Source organism: Lissotriton vulgaris, unplaced genomic scaffold (assembly GCF_964263255.1).
Source record: "Lissotriton vulgaris unplaced genomic scaffold, aLisVul1.2 SCAFFOLD_1212, whole genome shotgun sequence".
In the NCBI taxonomy this organism is placed as follows: domain Eukaryota; kingdom Metazoa; phylum Chordata; class Amphibia; order Caudata; family Salamandridae; genus Lissotriton; species Lissotriton vulgaris.
The window spans coordinates 257,556-284,768 of NW_028241852.1; the positions used below are offsets into that span (position 1 = coordinate 257,556).

The 27,213-nt window shown below is 44.5% G+C and overlaps 1 protein-coding gene across 1 annotated transcript in view; it reads right to left on the bottom strand.

The window, feature by feature from the left end:
• Nucleotides 1-27,213, bottom strand: part of LOC147669872 (N-terminal EF-hand calcium-binding protein 2-like) — a 420,936-nt gene that overhangs the window by 127,104 nt on the left and 266,619 nt on the right. The window contains exon 6 of the mRNA XM_086948186.1: nucleotides 17,998-18,054. Within this exon, the coding sequence (XP_086804312.1) occupies nucleotides 17,998-18,054 (57 nt within the window). The remainder of the gene's footprint in view (nucleotides 1-17,997; nucleotides 18,055-27,213) is intronic.

The window sequence follows — 27,213 nt, forward strand, 5'->3', positions numbered from 1 at the left end:
GATAAAAGATATGAGGGTGTTCCCTCCTCTCAGAACAAACTCATAGCTAACATTCTTCCCTGCTGCCTCAGGATTTTGCTGTTTCAGGTAAAACTTTTTTCAAGCACTCTGTTACAGACCTAGATTAAACAGAAGGATCCACCAATCAACACGTTAGCACTTCTTTCCTCAAGCCTGTGTTTCTATGTTGATGTGTGAGGTCATTAAAGTCGTTTTGTGAACCTCAGCTGATGTAAAAGTGTACTCCCTTTTCTATATTTGCTAAGTCTCCCTGTTTTTGTTTTTCAAAATCTGGTCACCCTACCCCGGGACCTATATCTGAGCCCAGCACAGCAGCACGTGGGCATATGCTCTTCTTATAGCCCATCTCATTAAGAACAGGTGTCTGCAAAGAGACCTCAGCCAGTGATATCCTTTTGGCTTATGTCAGGAAGCACTAGGACCATGGGGATGACAGCTGGGCGCTGGACACCACTTTGTTAGAACTGACAAATTCCTGCTGTACTTCACTCTCTCTGTTCAGAGTCAGCCATGCTGGTGCTTCAAGGGGGAACATCCTTTTCAACAAAACTATTACAACGCGGTACCATTACAACGCAGGTTTTACAACGAAAGTCGTTACAACGACTTTCGCTGGAGGGCGCTCTATGATAGGGAGTAGTTTAATTTACTATCCAACACCCTCCCTACTATCCACGGGGACAGGAGTTGGAATAGTAAATTAAACTATTCACTATCCAGCGCCCCCCAACGCAAGTCGTTGTAACGACTTGCGTTGTAAAACCTGCTTTGTAACGGTACGCGTGGTAATACCACGCTTTGTACCGTCATACATCCGCTTCAAGATGTACATTATCGACGTGTTCCTTCTGTTGTTCTTCACTCTATCCGGAGCCTGCTATACTGCTACAGCCAGGAGCACACTACTGACTGGTTCCAGCTGTACTGGTGCAGCCAGATGAACACTAGTGATGCGTTCCTGCTGTTCTTCGTAATGCTGTTCACTGTCAGCCATACTGGTGCAACCAGAGGCACACTACTGACAGGTTCCAGTTGTTCCTATTTACACCGGTCAGTGCCTGCTATACTGGTAAAGCCAGGTGCACACTAAAAAACATTTTCCAGCTGTACTAGTGCAGCAAGAAGCAAACTGGTGATGTGTTCCTGCTGTTCTTTGTCACCCTTTTCAGTGTCAGTTATGCTGGTGCAGCCAGATGCACACTACTGACACGTTCCTGCTGTACTGGTGCAGCCAAATGCAAACTAGGGACCTGTTCCTGCTGTACTGGTGCAGCCATATGCACACTAGGGACATGTTCCTGGTGTACCCCGAGTGGGACGGGTAGGCCCAGACGTGGGTCCCGTGCTCTCCATGCCACTGGAGTCAAGCTATCCTGGCTGATGAGGGCTGAAAGCCCGAAACCGGTCCTAGATGCTTGTTTCCAGACCAGGGAGGACCTAGTCTGGCAGTTCAGGCCGGACTGTTCCCATTGAGCGCAGGGTCAAGTCTGATTTGCATATGGCTGGGTCCAAACTGGAATGGCATGGTGAGCAAAAAAACGATGGCTTTAGGCCCAGATCTCTGTACTGGGGTGAACGTATGACACTGTTCTTCATTCTGTCCATCAATTGTTCTTTTTGCATTTGCGACCTCGAGTGGGACGAGTATGCCCAGACGTGGGTCCCGTGCTCTCCATGCCACTGGAGTCAAGCTATCCTGGCTGATGAGGACTGAACTGGTCCTAGGATGCTTGTTTCCAGACCAGGGAGGTCCTGGACTGTTCCCATTGGGCGCAGGGTCAAGGCTGATTTGCATATGGCTGGGTCCAAACTGGAATGGCATGGTGAGCAAAAAAACGATGGATTTAGGCTCTGATCTCTGTACTGGGGTAAATGTATGACGCTGTTATGCATTCTGTTTATCAATTGTTCCTCTTTGCATTTGTCACCCCGAGTGGGACGGGTATGCCCAGACGTGGGCCCCGTGCTCTCCATGCCACTGGAGTCAAGCTATCCTGGCTGATGGGAACTGAAAGTCCGAAACCGGTTCTAGGATGCTTGTTTCCAGCCCAGGGAGGACCTGGCCTGGCAGTTCGGGCTGGACTGTTCCCATGGGTGCAGGGTCAAGACTGATTTGCATATGGCTGGGTCCAAATTGGAATGGCATGGTGAGCAAAAAAACGATGGATTTAGGCCCAGATCTCTGTACTGGGGTGAATGTATGACATTGTTCTGGATTCTGTTCATCAATTTTTCTTTTTGCATATGCACACTGAGGACATATTCCTGCTGTACTGGTGCAGCCATATGCACACTAGGGACATGTTCCTGCTGTACTGTTACAGCCATATGCACACTAGGGCCATGTTCCTGCTGTACTGGTGCAGCCATATGCACACTAGGGACGTGCTCCTGCTGTACTGGTTATGTTATGCTATGTTAACTAAACTTATAAAGAGCAAAGCTGCCTCAGCAAAGAGGCGTCCCGGCGCTCGCATCAAAAAGGCATGGGGGCAAGAAACTGAGCATAGCAACAAAGAAAAAGAGAGTATGTATAACAATATAACAAAAACAAAGATTAGGCCACAGGAAAGAGGTAGGTCTTAATGGCTTTACAGAAGGCCAGCAGGCTATCCAGAGTTAGGATCGGACAGGGCAGATGGCTCCATAACTTGGCTGCTAGGCAACGAAAATACCACCCTAGGCACGGAGATGGTTCACTCAAGTGATCACAGCCAAGTGTTGCCCGAAAGAGCGCAGCTGGCGACCAGGCACGTAAAGTACCAACAAGTTGGCCAACAGCCCGGGGGACGCAATCTAAAGAATTTTAAAAGATAGGCAAAGAGCCTTAAATTCAATTCACTTAGCAATGGGCAACCAATGAAATTGCTGAATAGCACTGGCTGTTGAACATCTGTGCGGGAGCCCCAGCAGGGCTCTAGCAGCCGCATTTTGTACTCGCTGCAAGCGCAACACCTCTACCTTATTAGCCCCAAGGAGGAGCTAACTGACGTAGTCAAGTCTAGATAGTATCGCCACCTGGACAATCAGCTGACGAGTAGGTGGATCAAAGAACCTCAGCAGGGGTCTAAGTCCACGAAGAAGGCCGAAACAAGTACCAGCTACCTTCTTGGTGTGATCTTCAAAACTGAGGGGGGACTCCATCCAAACCCCTAAGTTTTTAACCAATGTCTTGGGGACAGGCACACTGCCAAGAGAGGTAGGCCACCACATGCTCCTATCTTTCCCAACCAACAACACCTCAGTTTTATTGGCGTTAATCTGGAGACAGTTGTAGGACATCCACTCCGCGACTGCCGCCAGACCACTTCTAAACTTAGAAGCGTCCTACATACAGTTGTCGGAGAGGGCCACCACCAACTGTGTGTCATCAGCGTAATAGACCATAGTAAGGCCATTGTCCCTAGCCACCGTAGCAAGTGGTTGAACATACAGGTTAAAAAGTATAGGGCTCAGAGTGGAGCCCTGAGGCACCCCCTACCTGATGCACTGGAAACGGGAGAGAAACGGGGGGCAGTCACTTGGAATGTTCTCTCTGACAAGAAGGATTTGACCCACTCCAAGGCTAAGCCAACAACACTCGCGTTCTCCAGACAACGTAAAAGAATTTTATAGGCAACCGTGTCAAATGCGGCACTGTGATTGAACAAAATCAATGCCGCAGTGTGCACTGTGTCCAGAATGGTTCGCAGATGCTCGGTAACAGCCAGGAGCATAGTCTCCATACTGTGACCAGGGCGGAAGCCGTTCTGGGAAGGGTCCAGGGTGCCATTACTATTGAAGAATCCTGTTAGGATGTTGCTTACGTGAGCCTCAGCGATCTTGGCAACCCAAGGTAGAAGGGATATGTGGCGAAAATATTCCAACTTAGCCGGGTCCAGTGAAGGTTTTTTCAGTCGTGGAACCACTATGGCCTGCTTCCAAGTCTTTGGGACCACAGCAGTAGAAAAATATGAATTGATGACCTGGCAGAAAGGAGCCAGTAGCACAGAGATGGAGACCCTGAACTGGGCGGGCTTCAGAGGATCAACCGCGGAGCCAGATTTGACTTTACCACAAAGCAGTAAAATCTCTTCCTGTTAGATGGAGGGGATAGCCTCCAAAAGATGAAAAGAGGGAGGCCCGAGAGGAGACATGAGAAAAGGAGACAACAAAGAGAAAGACCTATAGATAGTTTCAACCTTCCTCACAAAGAAGGTTGCAAGGTCTTTGCAATGTTGCTCAGAGCTAATCATGGAGGCAGTAGAGTTTTTTCTGAATGTGAGATCCTTAAGTATCTTAAAAATACACTTAGCCGGATTACGGCTAAGCTTGATTTCATTAGCAAAATAGGTTGGCCGGACAGAGTGTATAGTCCTATGATAACTTTTAATCGCAGCCTGATAGCAAGCTTTAGCCCCAGGGTCATAATTCTTTCTCCAGGTGTGCTACACATTTTTTCAAGCTTTATGGATAGCGGCCAGAGAATCATTAAACCAAGGGTTGGAATCAAAATTACAGCCCCTTGACCATTTAGCTGGGATAAGGGAATTAAGAGCTTGAAAAATCCAGATGGAGAGTGATCTATATGACACATCGGGATCACTATGAAGTTGAGGGGGGTGAGCGCATGAAAATCCTCAAGTTCCAATTTACGCCAAAGGCGTTTAAAAGAGGGCGTTTGAGAGGCTCTATGAGGAGGCTTGACAATTGAAAAAACATCTAAACCAGATGGTGGTCCAACCAACATACGGGACTGGGAGTTTCAACAGTAGCAAAGGGAATGTTAGAAAAGACAGGGTCCAGTAAGTGACCGGCAGTGTGAGTGGAGCCTGAGACCAATTGCGTTCGTTGACAGGCTGCCAGGTCAGCGAGCAAACTACTAATTTCATTGTCATGATGAAGGTCAAAATGCAGCCATATGCACACTACTGATGCATTCCTGTTATACTGGTGCGGCCAGGCGCAAACTACTGACAGGTTTATTCACTCCGGTTAGTGTCTGCCATACTGATGCAGCCAGGTGCACACTACTGACAGGTTCCTGCTGTATTGGTGCAGCAGATGCACAATACTGAAGTGCTCCTGCTGTACTGGTGCAGTCAGATGCACAGTTCTGATAAGTTCCTTGTGTTCTTGTTTTCTCTGTTCAGTGTCAGCTATACTGGTACAGCACGATGCACACTACTGACACGTTCCTGCCATTCTTCACTTGGGTTAGTGTCAGCTATAGGGGTGCAGCCAAATGCACACTACTGACATGTTCCTGCTGTAGTGGTGCAGCCAGATGCACACTGCTGACATGTTTCTGCTGTAGTGGTGCAGCCAGATGCACACTGCTGACATGTTCCTGCTGTGGTGGTGCAGCCAGATGCACACTGCTGACATGTTCCTTGTGTATTGGTGCATCCAGATGCACACTGCTGACATGTTTCTGCTGTAGTGGTGCAGCCAGATGCACACTGCTGACATGTTCCTGCTGTAGTGGTGCAGCACGATACACACTACTGACACGTTCCTGCCATTCTTCACTTGGGTTAGTGTCAGCTATAGTGGTGCAGCCAAATGCACACAACTGACATGTTCCTGCTGCATTGGTGGAGCCAGATGCACACTGTTGACATGTTCCTGCTGTATTGGTGGAGCCAGATACACACTACTGACATGTTCCTGCTGTATTGGTGCAGCCAGATGCACACTGCTGACATGTTCCTGCTGTATTGGTGGAGCCAGATACACCCTGCTGGCATGTTCCTGCTGTATTGGTAGAACCAGATACACACTGCTGACATGTTCCTGCTGTATTGGTGGAGCCAGATGCACAATACTGAAGTGCTCCTGCTGTACCGGTGCAGTCAGATGCACAGTACTGATACGTTCCTTGTGTTCTTGTTTTCTCTGTTCAGTGTCAGCTATACTGGTACAGCACGATACACACTACTGACACGTTCCTGCTGTAGTGGTGCAGCACGATACACACTACTGACACGTTCCTGCCATTCTTCACTTGGGTTAGTGTCAGCTATAGTGGTGAAGCCAAATGAACACAACTGACATGTTCCTGCTGCATTGGTGGAGCCAGATGCACACTGCTGACATGTTCCTGCTGCATTGGTGCAGCCAATGCACACTGCTGACATGTTCATGCTGTATTGGTGGAGCCAGATACACACTGCTGACATGTTCCTGCTGCATTGGTGGAGCCGGATGCACACTGTTGACATGTTCCTGCTGTATTGGTGGAGCCAGATGCACACTGTTGACATGTTCCTGCTGTATTGGTGGAGCCAGATGCACAATACTGAAGTGCTCCTGCTGTACCGGTGCAGTCAGATGCACAGTACTGATACGTTCCTTGTGTTCTTGTTTTCTCTGTTCAGTGTCAGCTATACTGGTACAGCACGATACACACTACTGACACGTTCCTGCTGTAGTGGTGCAGCACGATACACACTACTGACACGTTCCTGCCATTCTTCACTTGGGTTAGTGTCAGCTATAGTGGTGCAGCCAAATGCACACAACTGACATGTTCCTACTACATTGGTGGAGCCAGATGCACACTGCTGACATGTTCCTGCTGCATTGGTGCAGCCAATGCACACTGCTGACATGTTCCTGCTGTATTGGTGGAGCCAGATACACACTGTTGACATGTTCCTGCTGCATTGGTGCAGCCAGATGCACACTGCTGACATGTTCCTGCTGTATTGGTGGAGCCAGATACACACTGTTGACATGTTCCTGCTGTATTGGTGGAGCCAGATACACACTGCTGACATGTTCCTGCTGTATTGGTGGATCCAGATACACACTGCTGACATGTTCCTGCTGTATTGGTGGAGTCAGATACACACTGCTGCCATGTTCCTGCTGTATTGGTGGAGCCAGATACACACTGCTGACATGTTCCTGTTGTATTGGTGGAGCCAGATAGACACTGCTGACATGTTCCTGCTGTATTGGTGCAGCCAAATGCACACTACTGACACGTTCCTGCTGCATTGGTGCAGCCAGATGCACACTGCTGACATGTTCCTGCTGTATTGGTGAAGCCAGATACACACTGTTGATATGTTACTGCTGTACAGGTGCAGCCAGATGCACACTGCTGACATGTTCCTGCTGTATTGGTGGAGCCGGATACACACTGTTGACATGTTCCTTCTGTATAGGTGCAGCCAGATGCACACTGCTGACATGTTCCTGCTGTATTGGTGGAGCCAGATACACACTGCTGACATGTTCCTGCTTTATTGGTGGAGCCAGATGCACACTGCTGACATGTTCCTGCTGCATTGGTGCAGCCAGATGCACACTGCTGACATGCTCCTGCTGCATTGGTGCAGCCAGATGCACACTGCTGACATGTTCCTGCTGTATTGGTGGGGCCAGATGCACACCGCTGACATGTTCCTGCTGAATAGGTGCAGCCAGATGCACACTGCTGACATGTTCCTGCTGTATTGGTGCAGCCAGATACACACTGTTGACATGCTCCTGCTGTAAAGGTGCAGCCAGATGCACACTGCTGACATGTTCCTGCTGTAGTGGTGCAGCCAAATGCACACTACTGACCTGTTCCTGCTGCATTGGTGCAGCCAGATGCACACTGCTGACATGTTCCTGCTGTATTGGTGGAGCCAGATACACACTGCTGACATGTTCCTGCTGTATTGGCGGAGCCAGATACACACTGCTGACATGTTCCTTCTGTATTGGTGGAGCCAGATACACACTGCTGACATGTTCCTGCTGTATGGGTGCAGCCAGATGCACACTGCTGACATGTTCCTGCTGTAATGGTGGAGCCAGATACACACTGCTGACATGTTCCTGCTGTATTGGCGGAGCCAGATACACACTGCTGACATGTTCCTGCTGTATTGGTGGAGCCAGATACACACTGCTGACATGTTCCTGCTGTATTGGTGGAGCCAGATACACACTGCTGACATGTTCCTGCTGTATTGGTGGAGCCACATGCACACTACTGACATGTTCCTGCTGCTTTGGTGCAGCCAGATGCACACTGCTGACATGTTCCTGCTGTATTGGTGGAGCCAGATACACCCTGTTGACATGTTCCTGCTGTATAGGTGCAATCAGATGCACACTGCTGACATGTTCCTGCTGTATTGGTGGAGCCAGATACACACTGCTGACATGTTCCTGCTGTATTGGTGGAGCCAGATGCACACTGCTGACATGTTCCTGCTGCATTGGTGCAGCCAGATGCACACTGCTGACATGTTCCTGCTGCATTGGTGCAGCCAGATGCACACCACTGACATGTTCCTGCTGTATTGGTGGAGCCAGATGCACACTGCTGACATGTTCCTGCTGTATGGGTGCAGCCAGATGCACACTGCTGACATGTTCCTGCTTGATTGGTGGAGCCAGATGCACACTGCTGACATGTTCCTGCTGTATTGGTGGAGCCAGATACACACTATTGACATGTTCCTGCTGTATAGGTGCAGCCAGATGCACACTGTTGACATGTTCCTGCTGTATTGGTGGAGCCAGATACACACTGTTGACATGTTCCTGCTGTATGGGTGCAGCCAGATGCACACTCCTGACATGTTCCTGCTTTATTGGTGGAGCCAGATACACACTGCTGACATGTTCCTGCTGTATTGGTGGAACCAGATACACACTACTGACATGTTCCTGCTGCATTGGTGCAGCCAGATGCACACTGTTGACATGTTCCTGCTGTATGGGTGCAGCCAGATGCACACTGCTGACATGTTCCTGCTTTATTGGTGGAGCTAGATACACACTGCTGACATGTTCCTGCTGTATTGGTGCAGCCAGATGCACACTGCTGACATGTTCCTGCTGTAGTGGTGCAGCCAGATACACACTGCTGACACGTTCCTGCTGTATTGGTGGAGCCAGATACACACTGCTGACATGTTCCTGCTGTATTGGTAGAGCCAGATGCACACTGCTGACATGTTCCTGCTGTATTGGTGGAACCAGTTACACACTGCTGGCGCGTTCCTGCCATTCTTCACTTGGGTTAGTGCCAGCTATAGTGGTGCAGCCAGATGCACAATACTGACATGTTCCTGCTGTTCTTTTTCACTGTGTTCAGTGTCTGCTGTGCTGCTGCAGTCAGGTGAACATCCTGGCATGTTTCTGCATCTACATAAATTGTGCCAGTTCCATCACTGTTGGGCCCAATTTCTTAGCCACACTTTCACCAATCCTGTGCCTAGCCTGCCCACTAGCCAGCCCTCGTGTCCTAACAGCTATAGTGGTGAAGCAAGTTGCTACCTACAGTTCTGATCCTTCATGCAGATTAGTTGTGCCAGTTTCCTTTCTGCTGCACTGTGTTTTTCTATTTTCTGTTGCCTGGCATCACATACATCAATTCCGTGACTGGGGCCAGTCCGCTGTTCTTATTGGGCATCAAAGAATGCAACATTGCTGTAATTCTTGTGAGGCACTCCAACGACCCGTGGGGCCTTGTTTGCCCCAACATAAAATCTTAAATAAATTAGTACTATAAATAAAAGGTAGTTCCCTATAGAGCATACATCAGTCTATGAACCACGCAAACCCTCTCCAATTTTCTTAATTTTTTAGGTCGAGCAGCGTCTGCTCGAGACCTATTGTTGCCCGTATTTGGGAATGTAGACACGAGATTGGCACAAGCGCAGATTTCACCTCATGGGCGCGCACGGCGCCGTGCCCATCTCGTGCCTCATATTCCCGTGCGCAAACACACACACACAGGCACACTCACGCATGCGCACATACACACGCATACACAGGCACACAGACACTGCATACACACACTGCATACACACACGCACCCCCCCTTAAACAGACCCACGCGCACACAGACAGACAGACTTGAACACACACAGACACACGCGCATACACCCCCTCCACTCACCAGGCTCTTTCCGCGTGTCCCTCCGCAGCCAGCATTCAGCGTGCAGGGTTCCAGGACGTTCTCCCGGCAGTTCCTACCTGTTTCTTTGCAGGCCCCGCCCACGTCCCAACCAAGGCTGCCTGACTTCCGCTAGCACTCCGTGTCATCCTACCTGCATCCGTGTCAAAAGGTATATATGGCTAACTCATGTGTTCTTTAAAGTTTGTGCTGCACGAGGTTTGTCATTGCTAATCTGGGGCTGTGCTGCATAACTCCACACTGATACGTTTATCTGCCCTTTCACAATATCAACTTTAAAAAAAAGGGGGGGTTTATTTTCCGTTTACATTCCTGTAACCCAATGCACATCCATACACATTCCCTTCTATCGGGATGCAGCAGTCAGGCCGAGCAGACTTCCCTCACTGCTAGTCCTTGCATCCACCGTGAGACTACGTGAACGCGGCACTGCTCTCACTGCAATTAACCGGCCGACAAATCACGCAAACGGCTCTCTGCCCCGGCACGGACACAGCATTTTGGGAGACTCAGGATGTTTTGAATCCAATGTCATTTCACTGCCCACAGATATTTCTATCTCGACAACAGAGCGGTTGCATTGTCTACCCGCTATATTTTTGGTAATCAGTAGACTGTTTAGTATTACACATGATGGGTCCTTGTTTTTATGTATTTCTAGAACGTATGTAGCAGAGCGACTTTGGCGGCTATTTAGTAATTACGTACTGCACGGGGATGATTTATTCCTTCCGGCACCAGTAAGTGAGACATCAATAGCTTCTGCTTTTATCTCACTACGCATTGTTGTTCCAATGTTTTTCAGCCCGGTTTTTTCTTGCTTGTTACAGGTACATTATTTTGCCTCTAACCGGTTCTCCTCTGAATGGAGCTTACAAGCCCCCCAATCCTTGATTAACCCACTGTGATTAACTTCTCTTAGTAAGCTTGTGTTCTCTTGCATTCTCTCTCGTTTTTTATTCACTTTCATACGTCCTCAAACACTGTTACCTCGTTTTTACCTTACACTCTAGGAAGTCTGGCCCCCCACTTCACCTTTGTCCTGATAATAACATTAACTTTTATTTAAGTATTAATTATTTAAAAAAATAAAAGCCATTGTTATTTGTAATACCAATACATGCAAGTAATGTAACTACAACACATATTGCATTACAAATGCTATAGGTGTCACATTTGCGAAAGTTATAACTATTGGCATTGTAAATGACAAAGCCATTAATTTCGCTATTTTCAAAACCAACACATAAATAAAAAATGTGTCATTTACAATACCAATAGCTCAAACTTTCCTAATGCGAGACCTATTGCATTGCAAATGCTTGTTTTTTAATGTATTTTTTCCCTTAAATGTGTTCCCCACCCTCACCACACTTAACTTGGCGACTACCTGATTCACCTATATGGAAGACATTTTGCAAGAAAAGTAAAAATTAAATAAAGTGCGCCGACCAGCGGCACAAATGAATGTTTACTGGTATGTTGGCGGCATTTTTGCTGGAGTGCAGCGATGTGACAGTTTCGCCTATTTGTGTCTTCTTGTTTTGCTTTTGAGGAGACTTCGTGCTCCTCCTCAATTGCGATCAGTGGTACTTACAGGAATCGCTGTATAGTCTGGCTGTCAAGACAACCCCTTGCCTAGTTTGGTAGCTTCCAAGGCTTGTTGTGCCACTGCATTCATCTCCCTCCAGAGGGATTCACAGAGCACCAATCCAGCCTCTGTTCTGTCTATCATCTCTCAATGTGCAACTCCCTGAGCCATCCATCCCGAGGTGCAGGGCTCTCATCTTTCAGAAAAGAATTCGTTTAACAACAAACGCCTCAGAGGAGGCGTCACTTACAGAGACACCCTGAAGGAACGTGGGAATCATTTCCCCTAATGAGCTGCCCTCTTAGCATTCACCCTCACATTCCGTGCTTAAGATATAATCATTATAAAGCAATAAGAGCAGACTAGGTTGCTCATTTGTGGTCGTTAATGCAGGCCCGGGGCGAAGCTGGCAGGTGCCAAGAGGTTCATTAACACGCGTCGTCCATCTTGGGAAGTGCCGTGATGCTGAGACTTGCTCTCGGAGCAGTGCACTGACTATTTTGTTTGTACCAGGCGGCTCTGGTAGGAGATGGATATTTTTCAGCGCACTCCTCTGTGTATCTGGTGGCAGGTGCGCCGGGAGAGGATGTGGCCTAACGGCTAGATCGGTCGACCTTGAAGCTGGGGAGCCGAGTTCGTGTGTCTGCAGGGACGCTCAGCATTCTGTGATTCTGGGTAAATCACTTAATCTCCCCGTGCCCAACAAAATGGATGTTTACATCTGTAATGCAAATGGTGCTCTCATGTAAAGTACTCTGATACCACTGAGTCGGGTTTGTGCTATATAAAACTAAATATATATATATATATATATATATATATATATATATACACATACATACATACATACATATATATATATATTTATTTCTGCTGTTTGGGGCCCCAGTCCACCTCAAGTTGTTGTGAGGAACCTCTTCTCCACATCACATTCTTGTATCAGTTGAATTAACTCCAACTCACAACTGGTTGGGGTGTCTCCACCTCACGTTCTGGGGCAGGGTGACGGTGACCCCGCTCCACCACTTATTCTGTCACTAACTGAATCCACTTGAACTCATATTCTCTTGCTACGTGACGCTACTCATCTCAGATACTGGTGCCAGGTGATCCCACCCCACCTCACATCCTGTTGCTAGTTGATCACTCTGTTTCAGTGCCGAGTGTGACTTCTCTCAATCTTACTTTCTGTCACCAGTTGACAACAGCCCAATCCATGTTCTGGTACCAAGTTACCTCACATTCTGTTGCCAGGTGACCTCTCCACCCCACATTGTGTGTCCACGTGACCCTACTCCACCTTATGCCTTGGTGCCAGGAGTTCTTTTTGAGCCTGGTATTCATTCTCCGCATTAGTTTCACAAGACTTCCCTATCACTCTGGAACTGCCACTTTTGTAGAAAAACTGATTGAGTATGAACATCAGAATAATTTAAAGTTATGTTATGAAAGTGAGTTGGAAAAACATATTAAAAGTTGAGCAAAGGGGAATTTGTAAAATTGGCAATTATTGTTTCATGTCAGTAGCTAACGTACATTTCAGCTAGCTCTCTTCATCCATTGGTCTTTTGTTGTGTCAGTCAACCTTTGCTTCCACCTACTACAGCATACATCATGGGCCAGCGGATACTTCTGCCACTGGCTAGCTTAACTTTGAGTTACTGCATTTTGCTATTTCACAAGACGCACATCCACACACCAGGTAGTTCAGTGCCAGAGTTTTTACTTTTACTTTACTCTTACTTTAGTGTTCCCTTTGTGTTTAGAGCCTAATGTGATAGCAGGATGCTTTCTACCACTTCTTCATGGACAGGGCACATTTGGACAGGGCACATTACAACTTTATGCGTTCCTTTTTTTCCTGTAAAATTGCTGTAAATTCCTTTTAGATTGGGCTTTATTTATCGTACTGCTGCTTTTTCACAGTATACCAAATGGTGCCCATTTGAAATTGTCCATTTGAAAGCCATGCTATTTCTGGTATGCACGCAATGAAGTACATAACTGCACATGTGTATGTCATGCTGGTGTATACATTAATTGAGGACTACAGCCTTACTTGTAAACTTTATAGCCTGTATTCCCTGTTTATATGAATTTCTAGTTTGTTTTCAGTGCTCATGTATGTCGTGCTTAGATAGACAGTTAATAATATAAAACGTATTGAAGCTGTGCCATTTATTCCAATTTCTTTATCTATCTATCTATCTATCTATCTATCTATCTATCTATCTATCTATCTATCTATCTATCTATCTATCTATCTATCTATCTATCTATCTATCTATCTATCTATCTATCTATCTTTGTAACTCACTCTGCCTGTCTGCCTAACGACATGTTTGTCTACCTCTCTGTCTGTCTGTTCCTGTTTATCTATCTATGCAACACTATCTGTACATTATTTCTATTGGTCTTTGCAAGCCTTAATATTTATCTATCTTTTCAATCCTCCTTAACTATTTGTAATAAAGATTTACAAAATCATTACAGAAAAGCTTTAGCTAAGGCAAGAGGCTGGCAGCCAGCGCCAGATTGATTGGCTCTTGAAAGTATGGTGTTAGCCAAGACCTTATTATTTTACTAAAATGATTTGCATTATATAGTTAGTTATGGCGGTTTTCAGCCAGGCTTTATCCATTAGTCTGTTGTTTTGTCATTCACATTTTTCTCCCATCCAGTCGAGAGTGCATCATGGGGCAATGGGCCAGCTCACTTCCGCCATTGGCTCACTTTATTGTAAGTTTTGGCATGCTGCACTTTCATAAGGAGCACACCCACACACAAAGCAGTTCCTTTTGAATCCGGGGGCTACAATGGGCGTATGCGCCTTTTGGAGACCCCAAAAATATTTGCACCTTTAGCCACTGATTTTTTTTTAGATTGATGAGGGTCAGGCAGCTTCCCCAACAATAAAGTTTTGCAAAAACCATGAGCGAACAAAACAAAGTTGCCACACCTAAAAGGCAAATCCTGTGCCTGCACGACACTGCGAGTAGGTGAGCTTTGTGTGTGTAGTGCTGTGCTGCATGTTTATGTGTTGTATTATTGTTCATTGCATTTTGACTTGAGTAACCACGATGTCCTTTTATCCTGTGTGAATTCTCGGTAGGAAACTCGCATTGTGACCTATGAAATATGGTAGATACTATTATTCCTTTAAATCTCCTTTTTCATGTATCAAATTTCTTGACCCCCCTTTTGAGATGGAAAAGTCCTCTGCATGGTATTGGAGGAGTACCCCTGCCATGAGCGCCCAACTGTTCAATGGTCCGGATCCCTGATGCTGATTTTTGTTTTCAAAGGCAAACACAGATCATGAGTGTGATATATGACATAGGCCTGTGTCATGGATTGTGGTCTTGTTGGATACAGAGGGAGCCCAAAACACTATGCTCATAGTGGTAGAAGGCTACTGCCTTCACAGGAGATAGGCATCACACGCAGTATGGTAGGAGCCTTCAGTTTAGTGATCAGTAGGCGTGAACAGGTCCTTGTGAACCTGTGTCACTGGAGTGCGGCCTGCAGGCTCACTCACCCTATTTACAAGTTCTGCTGCAGTGTGCTTTACTCATCCTTGGCCTACATCAACTAGATACAAAGTGCTGCGCAGTGCAGGAGTGGTGCCTGTGTGTTGGTTGTATGTATGTGCCTGGGAAGGGTACGGTACAGGGATAGAGCCGTGCTGTGCATTACTACGAGGGATGCATTACTCAAGAGATTTAGTGCTGTACAGTGAGTGCTGGGTATATGTGGGCTTGCGAAAAGTATAATAGATGAAAGGTTGTGCAGGGCACATATGATAATGGTGTGTACTGGCAATGTTTGTATTTGAAAGTAGTATACCATGGAACAAGGAAAGGCTACAGTCCTGAATATGGTGCAGAGTTAATATGTGAGCTGAATGTATGTCTGTCTGTGAGGGCACAATACAGGGAAATAACGAATGTATGACGGTACAACGTGTGGTATTACCACGCCTACCGTTACAACGCAGGTTTTACAACGCAAGTCGTTACAACGACTTGCGTTGGGGGGCGCTGGATAGTGAATAGTTTAATTTACTATTCCAAGTCCAGTTCCAGTGGATAGTATGGAAGGTGTTGGATAGTAAATTAAACTATTCCCTATCCTAGAGCGTCCTCCAGCGAAAGTCATTGTAACGACTTTCGTTGTAAAACCTGCGTTGTAATGGTACAGCGTTGTAATAGTTTTGTTGTAAAGGATGTTCCCCGGAAGTAACCGTACTAAATAGTGCGTGTGCAGTGTTCATACACTGAGTGTTTCCGAATCATAGTGGAGTGCAATCTGACAAACCTCTTCAATATTCATGAAGTTGGTTGCAAATTGTCACTCAACGCGATTGGATCCCATCACAGCGATGGTAGCCTGCTAGGGTCAGCAGACAATCATGTCTGTGATCACTTTTTAAATAAAGTAATTTTTTTTTATATGCAGCCTGTTTCTCTTGATGGAAACATAGTTGCATTTAAAAAAAATGTGTTTGCTTGAGAGTTGCCACATATCCCATGGACTCTCCTACAAACTTTCTTTCACATTCACAAAGGGAAAGGAGCCCGAAAGGGACCATTTTCCCATCTGCAAGTGGGTTACCATATCCTTTGAGGTGTTGATAAAAACTACTACACATAAAGGCATTGCAGGATGCTCTGACAGGCCTCCATGTGAGTCGTAGTGCCAGCATTAGCTGCCTCTGATTGCGGGAAAAGGGAACTGCTACGGGAGTGAAGGGACTGGATGGTATAGCGAGTGGTGGGTTGGGTCGCTGGAGTCCATTTATTTCATTTCTTTTTACATCTGGGACAAATAGGAGAAGCCAAATAGTGAATGGCTCCACCATTACTCTTCGGCCCTGGTCTAGCAGTTGAAAGCAAGGGCAGGTGATTTTAGGGCCACACATGACATGGATGTAAAGTGAATAACAGGGATGTTTTCCACCAATGAGTTTAAGTGACATCATAGACAACTCAAACATTGTGCTCTTTGTCTATTTGATGCCACCCCTGAACCTCTTGTGAAAAACATCTCCATTATTCACTGTTGCCCATCCCATAATTCTATATGCCATTTTCCCTCACGCCTTGCTTGGTGGTCGCTTTATGGATACTGCAGGGAGAGCACCCCTTCTCAAGCTTGGCCAATAGACCCTTGTTTGACAGTTACCAACAAACTGATAACTTCTTGCTCAGCCTTGGCTTATCCTGCTGGGGCAGAGTGCCAACATACCTGCATGTACCATGTGCCATTACCCTGCACTGCGGGCATCACCTTGTGAACCTGGTGACTAGGGGGAACGAGGAGCACCGCTAGGCCGCCAGCCCATCGACATGGACACCACTACGCCAAGGAGGCAGCCATAATCCGGCCATTTTTGAAAGATATCACTAGCGGGGAACATTAAAACTTGAATAATCGCTTAATATTTTGGACTATACATTTTAACTTTGCCATAATGAAGAGCACCAGTATGCTTTCAATGACTAGGCCTGTGGGTTTGACTTAGGACAGCAGTGTTGTATTATTTTATCCTAAAGAGCTATTTATTGGTCAGCGACAGATGCTAGCACAAATAATTGTATTTCCATATCAGGACAATAGTCCAGGCCTGTACAAAACAAGCTATCCCACCCAAATAGAGAATACACCCAAAGCACTTTACTTTCACAGCTAATATCCTTACGCTAACAATAGCACAACATTCAAGATACCTCACATTTTTCTTAAAGCCCTTGAACATGTTTCCACAATCACAGTATTTGTTTTTCCTTTATGCATTTACGACTTTAGTACACAATAAATTAATCGAATTTAGTGCGATGTACCCCACAGAAAAGAGAGCGGCAGATCCCTTTGTGCTAAAAGAAAACACATCAAAACGACCACAGCTTAGATGACAAAAGAAAAATAAGCAAGCTACACAGAAACAAACGTTAAAAGCAAAACAATGAACAGGGTTATCTTCTAGGACGAATGAAACAATCTTTTTTAATGGAGCACGTGACCTCCGAGAACAATTGCACTAGCAGAATCTATTCAGAGTACATTCCTTTCAAGAGAGGATTCTCTGCGCGAGAAATAATAATTTTTAATACGCGGAAGGTGAATACAGGTAGAAAGGTGCATACCTATATATATATATATATATATATATATATATATATATATATATATATATTTACATATATATATATATATTTACATATATATATTTACATATATATATTTACAAATTAAAGAGGGCAATACGAATTGTGTCAAAGTTGATTAAGGCCAGAAAACGAATTAATGATACTAAGGAAAGCCAATCATATTTTGTGAATAATTTGGGTGGGTGATTTTAGTTATACGATAAAGTAATTATTCAAATATTTATCAGGATAGAAAAAAGCAAATGACAATGTCCGGTTTGAGCGCCTGTCTTCAAGGAATCGCGATAGGTCTTGCGCGTACTCACAGAAGATGCAGTGCTGTCGTTGTCCGAGAGGCGCTGGTGAAGGTCAAACGACATAGTCTGAAAGAAACACACAACACAGAGACGTTTGAGACAGAAATCACTCCCCCGCAACACTTTGTAAAATGATTCGCCCTCTTTGACCATTTTGATAAAAATTCAAGTGGTGCTCAACCAGTAGAGGTACGTCCACTGACAAACTAGGCTAACATTTCAGGAGAACTGACATTTTGCCACCCTTCCCTCATTTCCTGGCATTTGGTCTGGAATAGTTGCTTATTCGGGCGATCTACTGCCCTCTGCTGGCAGTACTGGGGGGCAGGCACGGCCCAAATCAAGAGTTTGACATATTAAAGGTTTAATGAGAGAGCACTTGTGTGTGGCTCATGAGGGGATATCCAAAATGAGGTGCTGTGATGCATATGGGGTGATCGTATGGCCATGATGTCACTGGGACATAGTGTTTCCAGTTCTGAGCTCACATTGAGGCGTCGATTGTGTTTGTTTAAGAAGTTATTTCTCGCACCTGATCAAATCCAACGCCGTGGTGTTGGGTACGATAGATAGCCCCTATTCTGAGTTTTTAGGGAGTAACATTTGGATTTTGGTCTTTACTGCTTGAGCCTTAGTAAAAAAAAAAAAAGTGATTGTCAGCAGAATCAAATGGACTATAAGTACCAGAGTGCAAACATGGAAGCACGAGACTGGGAGCGTGGGCCCAAAGCATGAGGCTGGGTCTGCCCTTGAGTGGCACAGACATGCAGTCTGCATAGAGCCGGTGTGGTTTCTGAGCCCCCGTCACAGCTGATCATAGGGACATGTTTGATGAGGGAGTGCTAACCAGAGGCCACAGATGCCATTCTAAGCCTGGCCCTCTGTGCATCATTAACAAGTGGGCACACAGCTGCTGCATGGGTTCAATGGCTTCCATGTGCCACTTAGCTGCAGAAATCAGTGGTGTAACAATAGCTCCCCCGCAGTGTGGGGGGGTGGCGAGCTCCAGGGGGCCCGCTCCAGCACTGTGCACGGGCCGTGGGCCCTTGGCCCGCAAGCTCCTGACTTTTTGGGGGTGCTACATGGACTTTGCAGGGGGGGACCCTCAAGTTTCATTATGCCACTGGCAGAGATAGGAGGATTTCAATTGGCTTTCAGTGCCCGCCACCCTCAGGAGTGCATTGATAACTACAGGTCTTAGCAGAACTGTACGTGTCAAGGCAAAAAAGTGCACTTGCACCCTTAATTTATGGGTGGCAATACCATTCAGTACTATGTTACTCATACATTTGACCCACATGGAGTGCAGGTCTGCAATGCAGACACAGGACATGCTTGCCCCCTGCTAGCATTGCACCTCCACCTGTAATACCTCCTGTCACACCTTTGAGTAAACATTTCCACTAGGGGTAGAACCTTGAGCAGAAGTCCATTTTGCACAAATTCTCTGTGAAAATGAGTGCTTGTGCAAAATATGCCCCCCCCCCCCCCTCCCCCCATCTGCAACGGTGCAGATTGCAGAAAGGTATTTTTGAATCAGACCTAAAAGAGCCCCAATCTTAAGAGCCAAAATTTGGCGCCTTTGCGTGATAACTGGGTGCACTAAGTTCAAAAGTAAAGCACTTTTCCATTTCACATATTGTTTTATTTATATGACATGCAAGAGTGAAATGGAACCATGAAACACAGTCTCTTGTGAGTCATGGCTCTTCCTCAAATCAACAATGGTTATAAATAGGATATTATATACATACACAGACGCCATGGCAGTGAAAATAAACGTGTCCCAATTATATGTTATTTACAGCAACTGTACAAATAAACCTACATTCACACATTTATTAATAAATGAGGAGACCATTTGCTTGCAATAATTACTTTTTTTTTAATAGCCTTCGCCCATGTTGTTATGAGAGCCAAACAGGTGCTTCCTAGAAGGCAGGTTTACTTTGAACAGGTATGGAAACACCAGTGCTTAATTTAAGCCGGTAGTTGGTGGTGGGGGCCACTGGCACTCATTTTTGGGGATCAGCACATATTAAGCATCGTACAATTTACTGTGAGCAGGGGAGTGGAAAACACACAAAGCTGAAAGAGAGAGGGAGAGAAAGACTGAAACATGTTACAAAAGGAGAAGCCAGAACCTGCACGAGTGAGATAAAGGGGGGGGAGTGTCTGGGAGTGAATCAAAGATGCATAAGACTGTGCAGCTTTGGTATTCGGTGCGCCAACATTTAAATGCTCTGGCCGCGGGTTATGAGTAGAGTTTTGGGCACTGCTTCTCATCCTTTTACAAATGAAGCACTGGGAAACACTTTTAGTTTAAATTTACATCACCGAAGAATGTTGGGGCATATTACCAAGCAATAGCGATAATTATCGCTATTGCTTGGTTAGAGACAAAGAAGTAACGCTGAGCTGCGGCGATTTTTACCGCAAATAAACCTTGGTATTACCAAGGTTTATCGCAAATGCGATACAAATCGCCGCAATGCATGAATATCACTGAAAAGTCAGCGATATTCATGCATTACCGAGCTAATGCTCTTAGCCATGTTATCCACCTCCCATTGGATAACATGGCTAAGAACTGCTCAGGGCAGGTGTTAGATTTTGGAGATATTCGGGCTTAGCGCGAATATCTCCAAAAGTTGGTAATAGGAGATAGCGATGTTAGCGACTGTTTTCAGTCGCTAACATCTTGGCACGCCCACTTTGCATGTCATTAGTGATAAATATCACTGACATTCAAAGTGGGGCCCAAGATGGTCGCTATCTCCTACTAGCTGTCGCTAACTGGTGTTAGCGACAGCTAGGTAATAGGGAGATAATTTTATCTCCGCTTTCTTGGCTTTTAAAGCCAAAAAAGTGTAGATAAACCCCCTTCATAATATGCCCCAAGATTCTTAATGGTGAGCAGAAAAGCTACTATTGGCTTTTGTTGAAAGTAACCTAAAACAAATTAAACATACAAAACAAAAAAACATAAAACGGTAAAAGAATTAAAAGAATAAAAAAAATGGCAACGTAAAATATTGGCACTGACATGCACCTCGTATTTGGCAAATGTACATATTAGTGCAGAAAAAACTATTGTCACTCACGAAGAAATAAAGCCAGTTGCTGAAGTGAGCTGGCTCATTTCCTGAATACTCAGGAAAGTGGGACTAACATTTGAATGACAATTGAGCAGACCAATGGATGAAGAAGGCTGCCCCCTCCATGTATGTTTTCTTTATTTATGAATTTGGTTGACTACTCGAGTCTGGGGAAACAACGAGCTGTCTGCAGGCCAGACCTAAAAAGAGCGCCCTTTGCAATGATGAAGGCATGTCACATGTTTAGCTTTGCTTAGATTAATACATTTACAGGTTGGAATGAGATTCATTCCCCAAAACATTTCCACCACATATCATGTATCTGAGGGATTCTTTGAGTGGGGTGATGGGCCTTGTCACATGACCTTCTGCCCTGCTGAGAATGAGTGGGCACAATGAGCATGGCAGGCCTCATCAGATCTTATGCTGTTGTTTGTGCACCATACTAAACTAAGCTCTTATAGGTGAGACCCAGGGCACTGGGAGAGGCTGGGTACCCCCAGGCACCTATCCCCAAGGGTTTACCAGTGTAAAAGGAGACTGCAAACTGTTTTTCGTGACTCTTAACACCCTGTCACTTCCCCCTGTACATCTATGCAATACCACTCATTTGTAATTGCTTGAAAATAACACTGCTTGGGTGTAACACGTCCATCCACGACCCTTGCTCAGCACTGGGTATAATCTTTGATAATCTCAGTCAGGCCCCATTTTCTGTCACTCACAAGTTCTGTTTTTAATAAAGAAGCTGAGTGATAACATCTTACAGAAGCGTGCCTTGGTTGGTAATCAAGCTGCTGAGCAGAACAGCTTTTGATTTCTGAATTTTCCATTGCAGAGGGTTGTGTTTGTAGCTGGAAATGTGTACTTTGGACTCCAACAAGGTGCCGAGGTATGGGTGCCCATAAAAGACATTCAAATCTTTCCACAGGTCAGTCATAAAAGGGAAAGCAATGCTGGCCATGTCTGACTTGGAGGCACTCTGCCAAGCAGAATTGTTTCCATTTCGTCCATAAGAGTCATTGTGCAAAGTCCGTGGAGGGACGCAGAGCATTGCGGCAGTTCTGTTCCTCATGCAACCTTCTCTGTGGATGTTTCACTCCCCTTATGCACCAGTGATCATTGGTCCTATCTCACAATGTTCTCAATCTCATTTCCCTCTGAGCCTTGCCTCAATCTCTTCCTCCCTTCTACCTCTACTTCAACCTCAACTTCACTTCAGGTTCACCTCACCTTAACCTTACCCTCACTTCAAACTCACCCTCTACTCACCTCACCTCATCTCAGCCTCAACTTCAACCTGATTCACATCATAGTCCCTCAGAAAATTTCATTTTAACTTTACACCTGCCTCTCCTGTTCTCACTCATTACTCACCTCAATCTCACCTTTCTTCACCTCATCTTAGCCCCTCACCACCTCCAACTCACCTTCACCCTCATCCTTACTTCAAACTCACCTCCAGCTCTCCCTGTCCTCAATCTCCCATTAACCTCAAACTCTCCCCATCTTCATGTTGTCCTCACCTCCTCCACACCATAAATGTAGTATACCCCTGCCAACTCAACACAGATTATTTGTTCTGAAATGTTTTGAAGAAACATCATTAAGGTTTTGTGTAACTAAATAAAAGGACCCATGCAATGGAAATTATGTGTTTAGAAGGTTATCATAATCAATTCTTATTTGGTGACCTGTGATTTGACAAATTCACTTGCTTAGTCGAAATGCTATTGTGAAATTATCATTTTATTATTGACCAAAAGGTTTATACAGGCTTGACCAAGACAATAACCATCTTCTATTGGTGACAGCAAAAAATCCAATAAATTAGCCCGAAATGGCTTTACAATAGGTTATCTGTTTACTTCTCTGGATACTTACCACAAGTTAGCACATTCCCCATCCAGCACCCAGCTTTCTCTCCTCTTACTCATTGACTTTATGCTTGTCTTTGACTATGTAAAGTGCTCTGCTGCCTTTTTGGCTAGATTTGTGCTACAGAAATTCCATGTGAATACTCGCAGTGTGAAAAACTTATTGGCATAATGTCAACACAATGGGAGGGAGAAATAGCACAAAAGAAGTAGGACTCAAAATTTATAAAAAAACGATATCGTTTAATAAGTATATAAATATTCACGTTAAAAGCAATTAATAAAAAGACATAAGTATAAATCAATAATACATGAAGAAGAATAAACAACATTCAAATACTACATGGAACATACAAAATAAAAAATACTTTTACAGTGGCAATATATGTTGTTCGACGCGCGTTTCGGCGTTTGAGGAACGCCTTCTTCAGGAGCCACAAATATTATCTGGAAGACATATTAAATTCATAATCAAATAAAGAAATATATACATCACAGATCTGTTCAAAAAATTACATACAAAAAGTACATTCAAAATTATACTCAAATATAAAAACCTATAATAACAAAGAACAAAACAATGTCTAAGTGCCAATAACTCCCTACTTGTGCAGCTGGTGGAATACAGCGGAAACAAGCTACAGACTAGCAAACTTAACATTTGAGCAGTAGTAATTGTACAAGGGGAAATCCCTTGTGGACAAACCAAAGATAAGAACCATGGGGATGATAAAAATACACAGTACCAAGCTGATAGGTGAACTCAAACTCGAAAGGGTGATGTGTGGCCAAAATGGATAGAAGGACATCACTCATCAGTTCTACGATCTACTCTAACACACTGGGGCATCAAATCAATTGCCCAGTTCCAGATAGTAAGAGATAAAATTAACAGTGACACAGCTTGTCAAGTTCTGTTTATCCTAATGTGATATGCCTATATTGTTATATGAGCATAATTTAATGTATAAGTAACAAGTCCATAGTGGAAAGAACAACTTACTGCAGGGTGTAGCATGTTTTCTAACTTGTGCTTACCGGGGCACTTGGTTGCCAGGTTATTTTGGTGTATAAAGCCTTTAACGGTTGAACGCTATTGTATACACATTCAACTAGGCGGCTGGTTATCCTTATAAGTTGTGTTTTAAATTAAAAATCTGAAACAAGAAAAAAGATGGTATTTAGACAACGGATATTTGTAAATGGTGCCCTACAATTGTTGCAGCGTTTCAATGGGAGAAAAAGACAATGTGCAGGGGTATTCATACTTATAACAAGATGAAAGGGTATTGATTAGAAAAATAACTCGCTGTCAACTATGTGATCTCTCAAATTGTCATACTGAAAAGGAGACCTACCGGTAGTTTGATTAAGGAATAACTTGTTTGTGTTATAAAACCCACTGAGAGGGTCATACGAGGAGTGAAGTCATTAGAGTATTCACTTCAAGAACGATAGTGCAAAGTGTTCGAAAAGGAGCTGTAAAATATAACAAACAGCAACGGGCGGTCAGTTCTCACGACTCACTCGAACAAGGAGCGGTAATATTAATCCCGCTCACACAAGAATAACGGCTAAGATCAAACTGTGTGACACATAATGACTGATCTTAGTATCTTACCGGGAACCGGGATAAATAGTTGTTGCCTTTCTCATCTGGGTTAAAAAGAAGAAAGCTGTCGGTGCTTGCCATCGTAGTAAGGCTGTGGGAGGGTGTGTCACCACGCCAAGTTTGCACTTCTAAAAGTAAAGGTGGATAAAACGAAACCCGAATAAAATAAACTATACTAACAATGTCGGCTAGAATCGAGTTATGCGATACGTGGCGTAAAAGCTAATAATCTAATCTTACCGAAAACAAATATAAAAAGCTGTTGCTGTTATCGTCTATATCAATAAGAAGTCGTTGGAGCTTGCCGTCGTAATGGAGGAGTGGGAAGATGTCTCACCACGCCAGGTTAGCGTTTCTAAAAATAGATGTGGATAAAGCAAACTCAAATAAGTTGTAAATTGTTATTCGATATATAATTAATTAAAACAGAATGGGGTTTACTAACGGGCGAGAAACGCTTCCTTACCGGAGAAAAAGATATTCCGTTCTGTGTCTGACAACCTCCGGGAGCCGCATGAAGGATAAGTGCTGGCGTCCCGCAGCCGTTGGGAATGCGAAATGACCCAATGTGCCGCCGTCTGTCTCTTTATACAAGTGCCAATAGTTGTGGTTAAAGCAATGCTGTGATAGCTAGAACCACGCCCCTAGGGGGGATATCCCTTTAACAGGTGATGGTGAGGACCAAATAGTAAATGAAACCACCTATTGAACACGCCAGATAGATGACGTATTGATGGTATGGAAACGCCTCTAGAAACGAAGTAATTCATGTAAACTTAAAAAGCCGGGAGGCGATAACGAAATAAACTGATGTAATGGCGTGCACCGTCGTGCCGCACATGCGCCCCAGTGTGGTGCACACTAAGCCGCATGGTAAAAAATGATAAAAAAGAGGGGGGATATATATATACTTTGCAGATTCAGAAGCTGTATAATCTACAGAAGGGCCCTATCATGAAAGTGGGAGGGAAGTGGATACGCCCCTTGGGGGAAGGGGGAGGGGATTAATTGGCGCACTAGAAATGAAATAAACGGGCAGGAAAAGAACAAGGTGCCTACACTGAAATATTGGAAAATATCAGTAAAGATATTCAACGTGTCTAATATGGACCTAGCATCTACCTCAGTAACGTGACAATGATAGGGAAAATAATAACTATTGTACAGCTAGTATGATCCTGAACAAACGTCCCCAAACACAATGGGAAGTGAGATAAGAGGATATTTTTACAAACCCGACGGCGGATGTACGCTGGAAAATTGACCAAGGATTGGAGAAAAGGTCACAAGATAGTACCTAAGATGTGCTAATTATGATTACCTTAAAGCGGCAATCTCTTTAAAAATGGTAGGGCCATAGTAGGATATTGATTGTAAGGTCCACTGTAAAGATCTCCTGTCAAAGTGAACCACTATAAACTGAAGGAGATGCAAATGTTTGTTTGGGGAAAATCAACTTTCGTCTGCAAAGCAAAACGGAACTAAGCACTGATCTGGACTCTGTTGTGAAGATAAGTGGACACAAATATAAATGTTTATTGTATAGCATTCTCCCAGGGAATTTCACTGTTAAGTCCCCTTCTATATGTGTCCAAGACAAAGATCCAGTAAACCTCTCTTTTTTTCCTGATAGAGCATCCACCTTTATTGTCTGATGTTCTTATTTTCTCTAAAATGCGCCAATGGAACTCATCCAATTTATGTTTTTTGTCAAGAAAATGTTTTACTAAAGGTGCATTTAGTTTTTTTGTTTTTATCGCTGATCTATGCTCAGTGAGGCGCGTTTGAATAGACCTACAAGTTTCGCCGACGTAGCCTAAGCCACAGGGGCAATTAATGAAATAGACCACATTAGTGGTTTTACAATTCCATAGATCAACTGCTTTAGCTGTAAAGCCATTGTGGGTGAATACCTCGCCGCTTAGGATATTTTTGCACGATTTACAAGAAGAACAAGGAACCGTCCCTCGGACTGGTAAACTAGTCAATAAGGATCGTTGCAAAAGGTTGATGTTGGGATGTTTGACATTGAATTTAGAGTGAACCATCTTATCTTTGAGGTTTCTATTCCTCCTATGAGCAAATAGAGGTTTTGGTAGTACAGAATCAGAAGATGGATTGCAATTCAAAATATGCCAGTTGGCATTGATAATTTGTCTTATCCGTTCATTCATGGTCGAATGAGTGGTCACACATACAAGTTGATTTTTCACAGGTTGTTCTTTGGGGGCTAGTAGGGCATCTCGATCAAAGAAACGTGCCAGTTTATAGGAATTTCTTATTAATCTGTGTGGGTATCCCCGATCCAGGAACTTCTTGCGCATGATTGCTGCCTGTTTGTCATAATCAGACAAATTAGTACAGTTCCTGCGAACTCTTAAAAATTGAGAGAAGGGAATACTCTCCCGTTGGCACTTAGGGTGGAAACTACTGAAATGTAGTAAAGTGTTGCGCGCTGTAGATTTCACGAATAAATCCACCTCTAATTTATTGTTGTTGACTCGAATTAAAAGATCTAAGAACTCTACCTGTTTATCGTTGTATTGAGCTGTAAATTTCAAATAACTGTCAGTCAGTTTAATCCATTCTAAGAACTCCAAGAGGGAGTCTTTCCCATTGGTCCAGATAAAAAAGATGT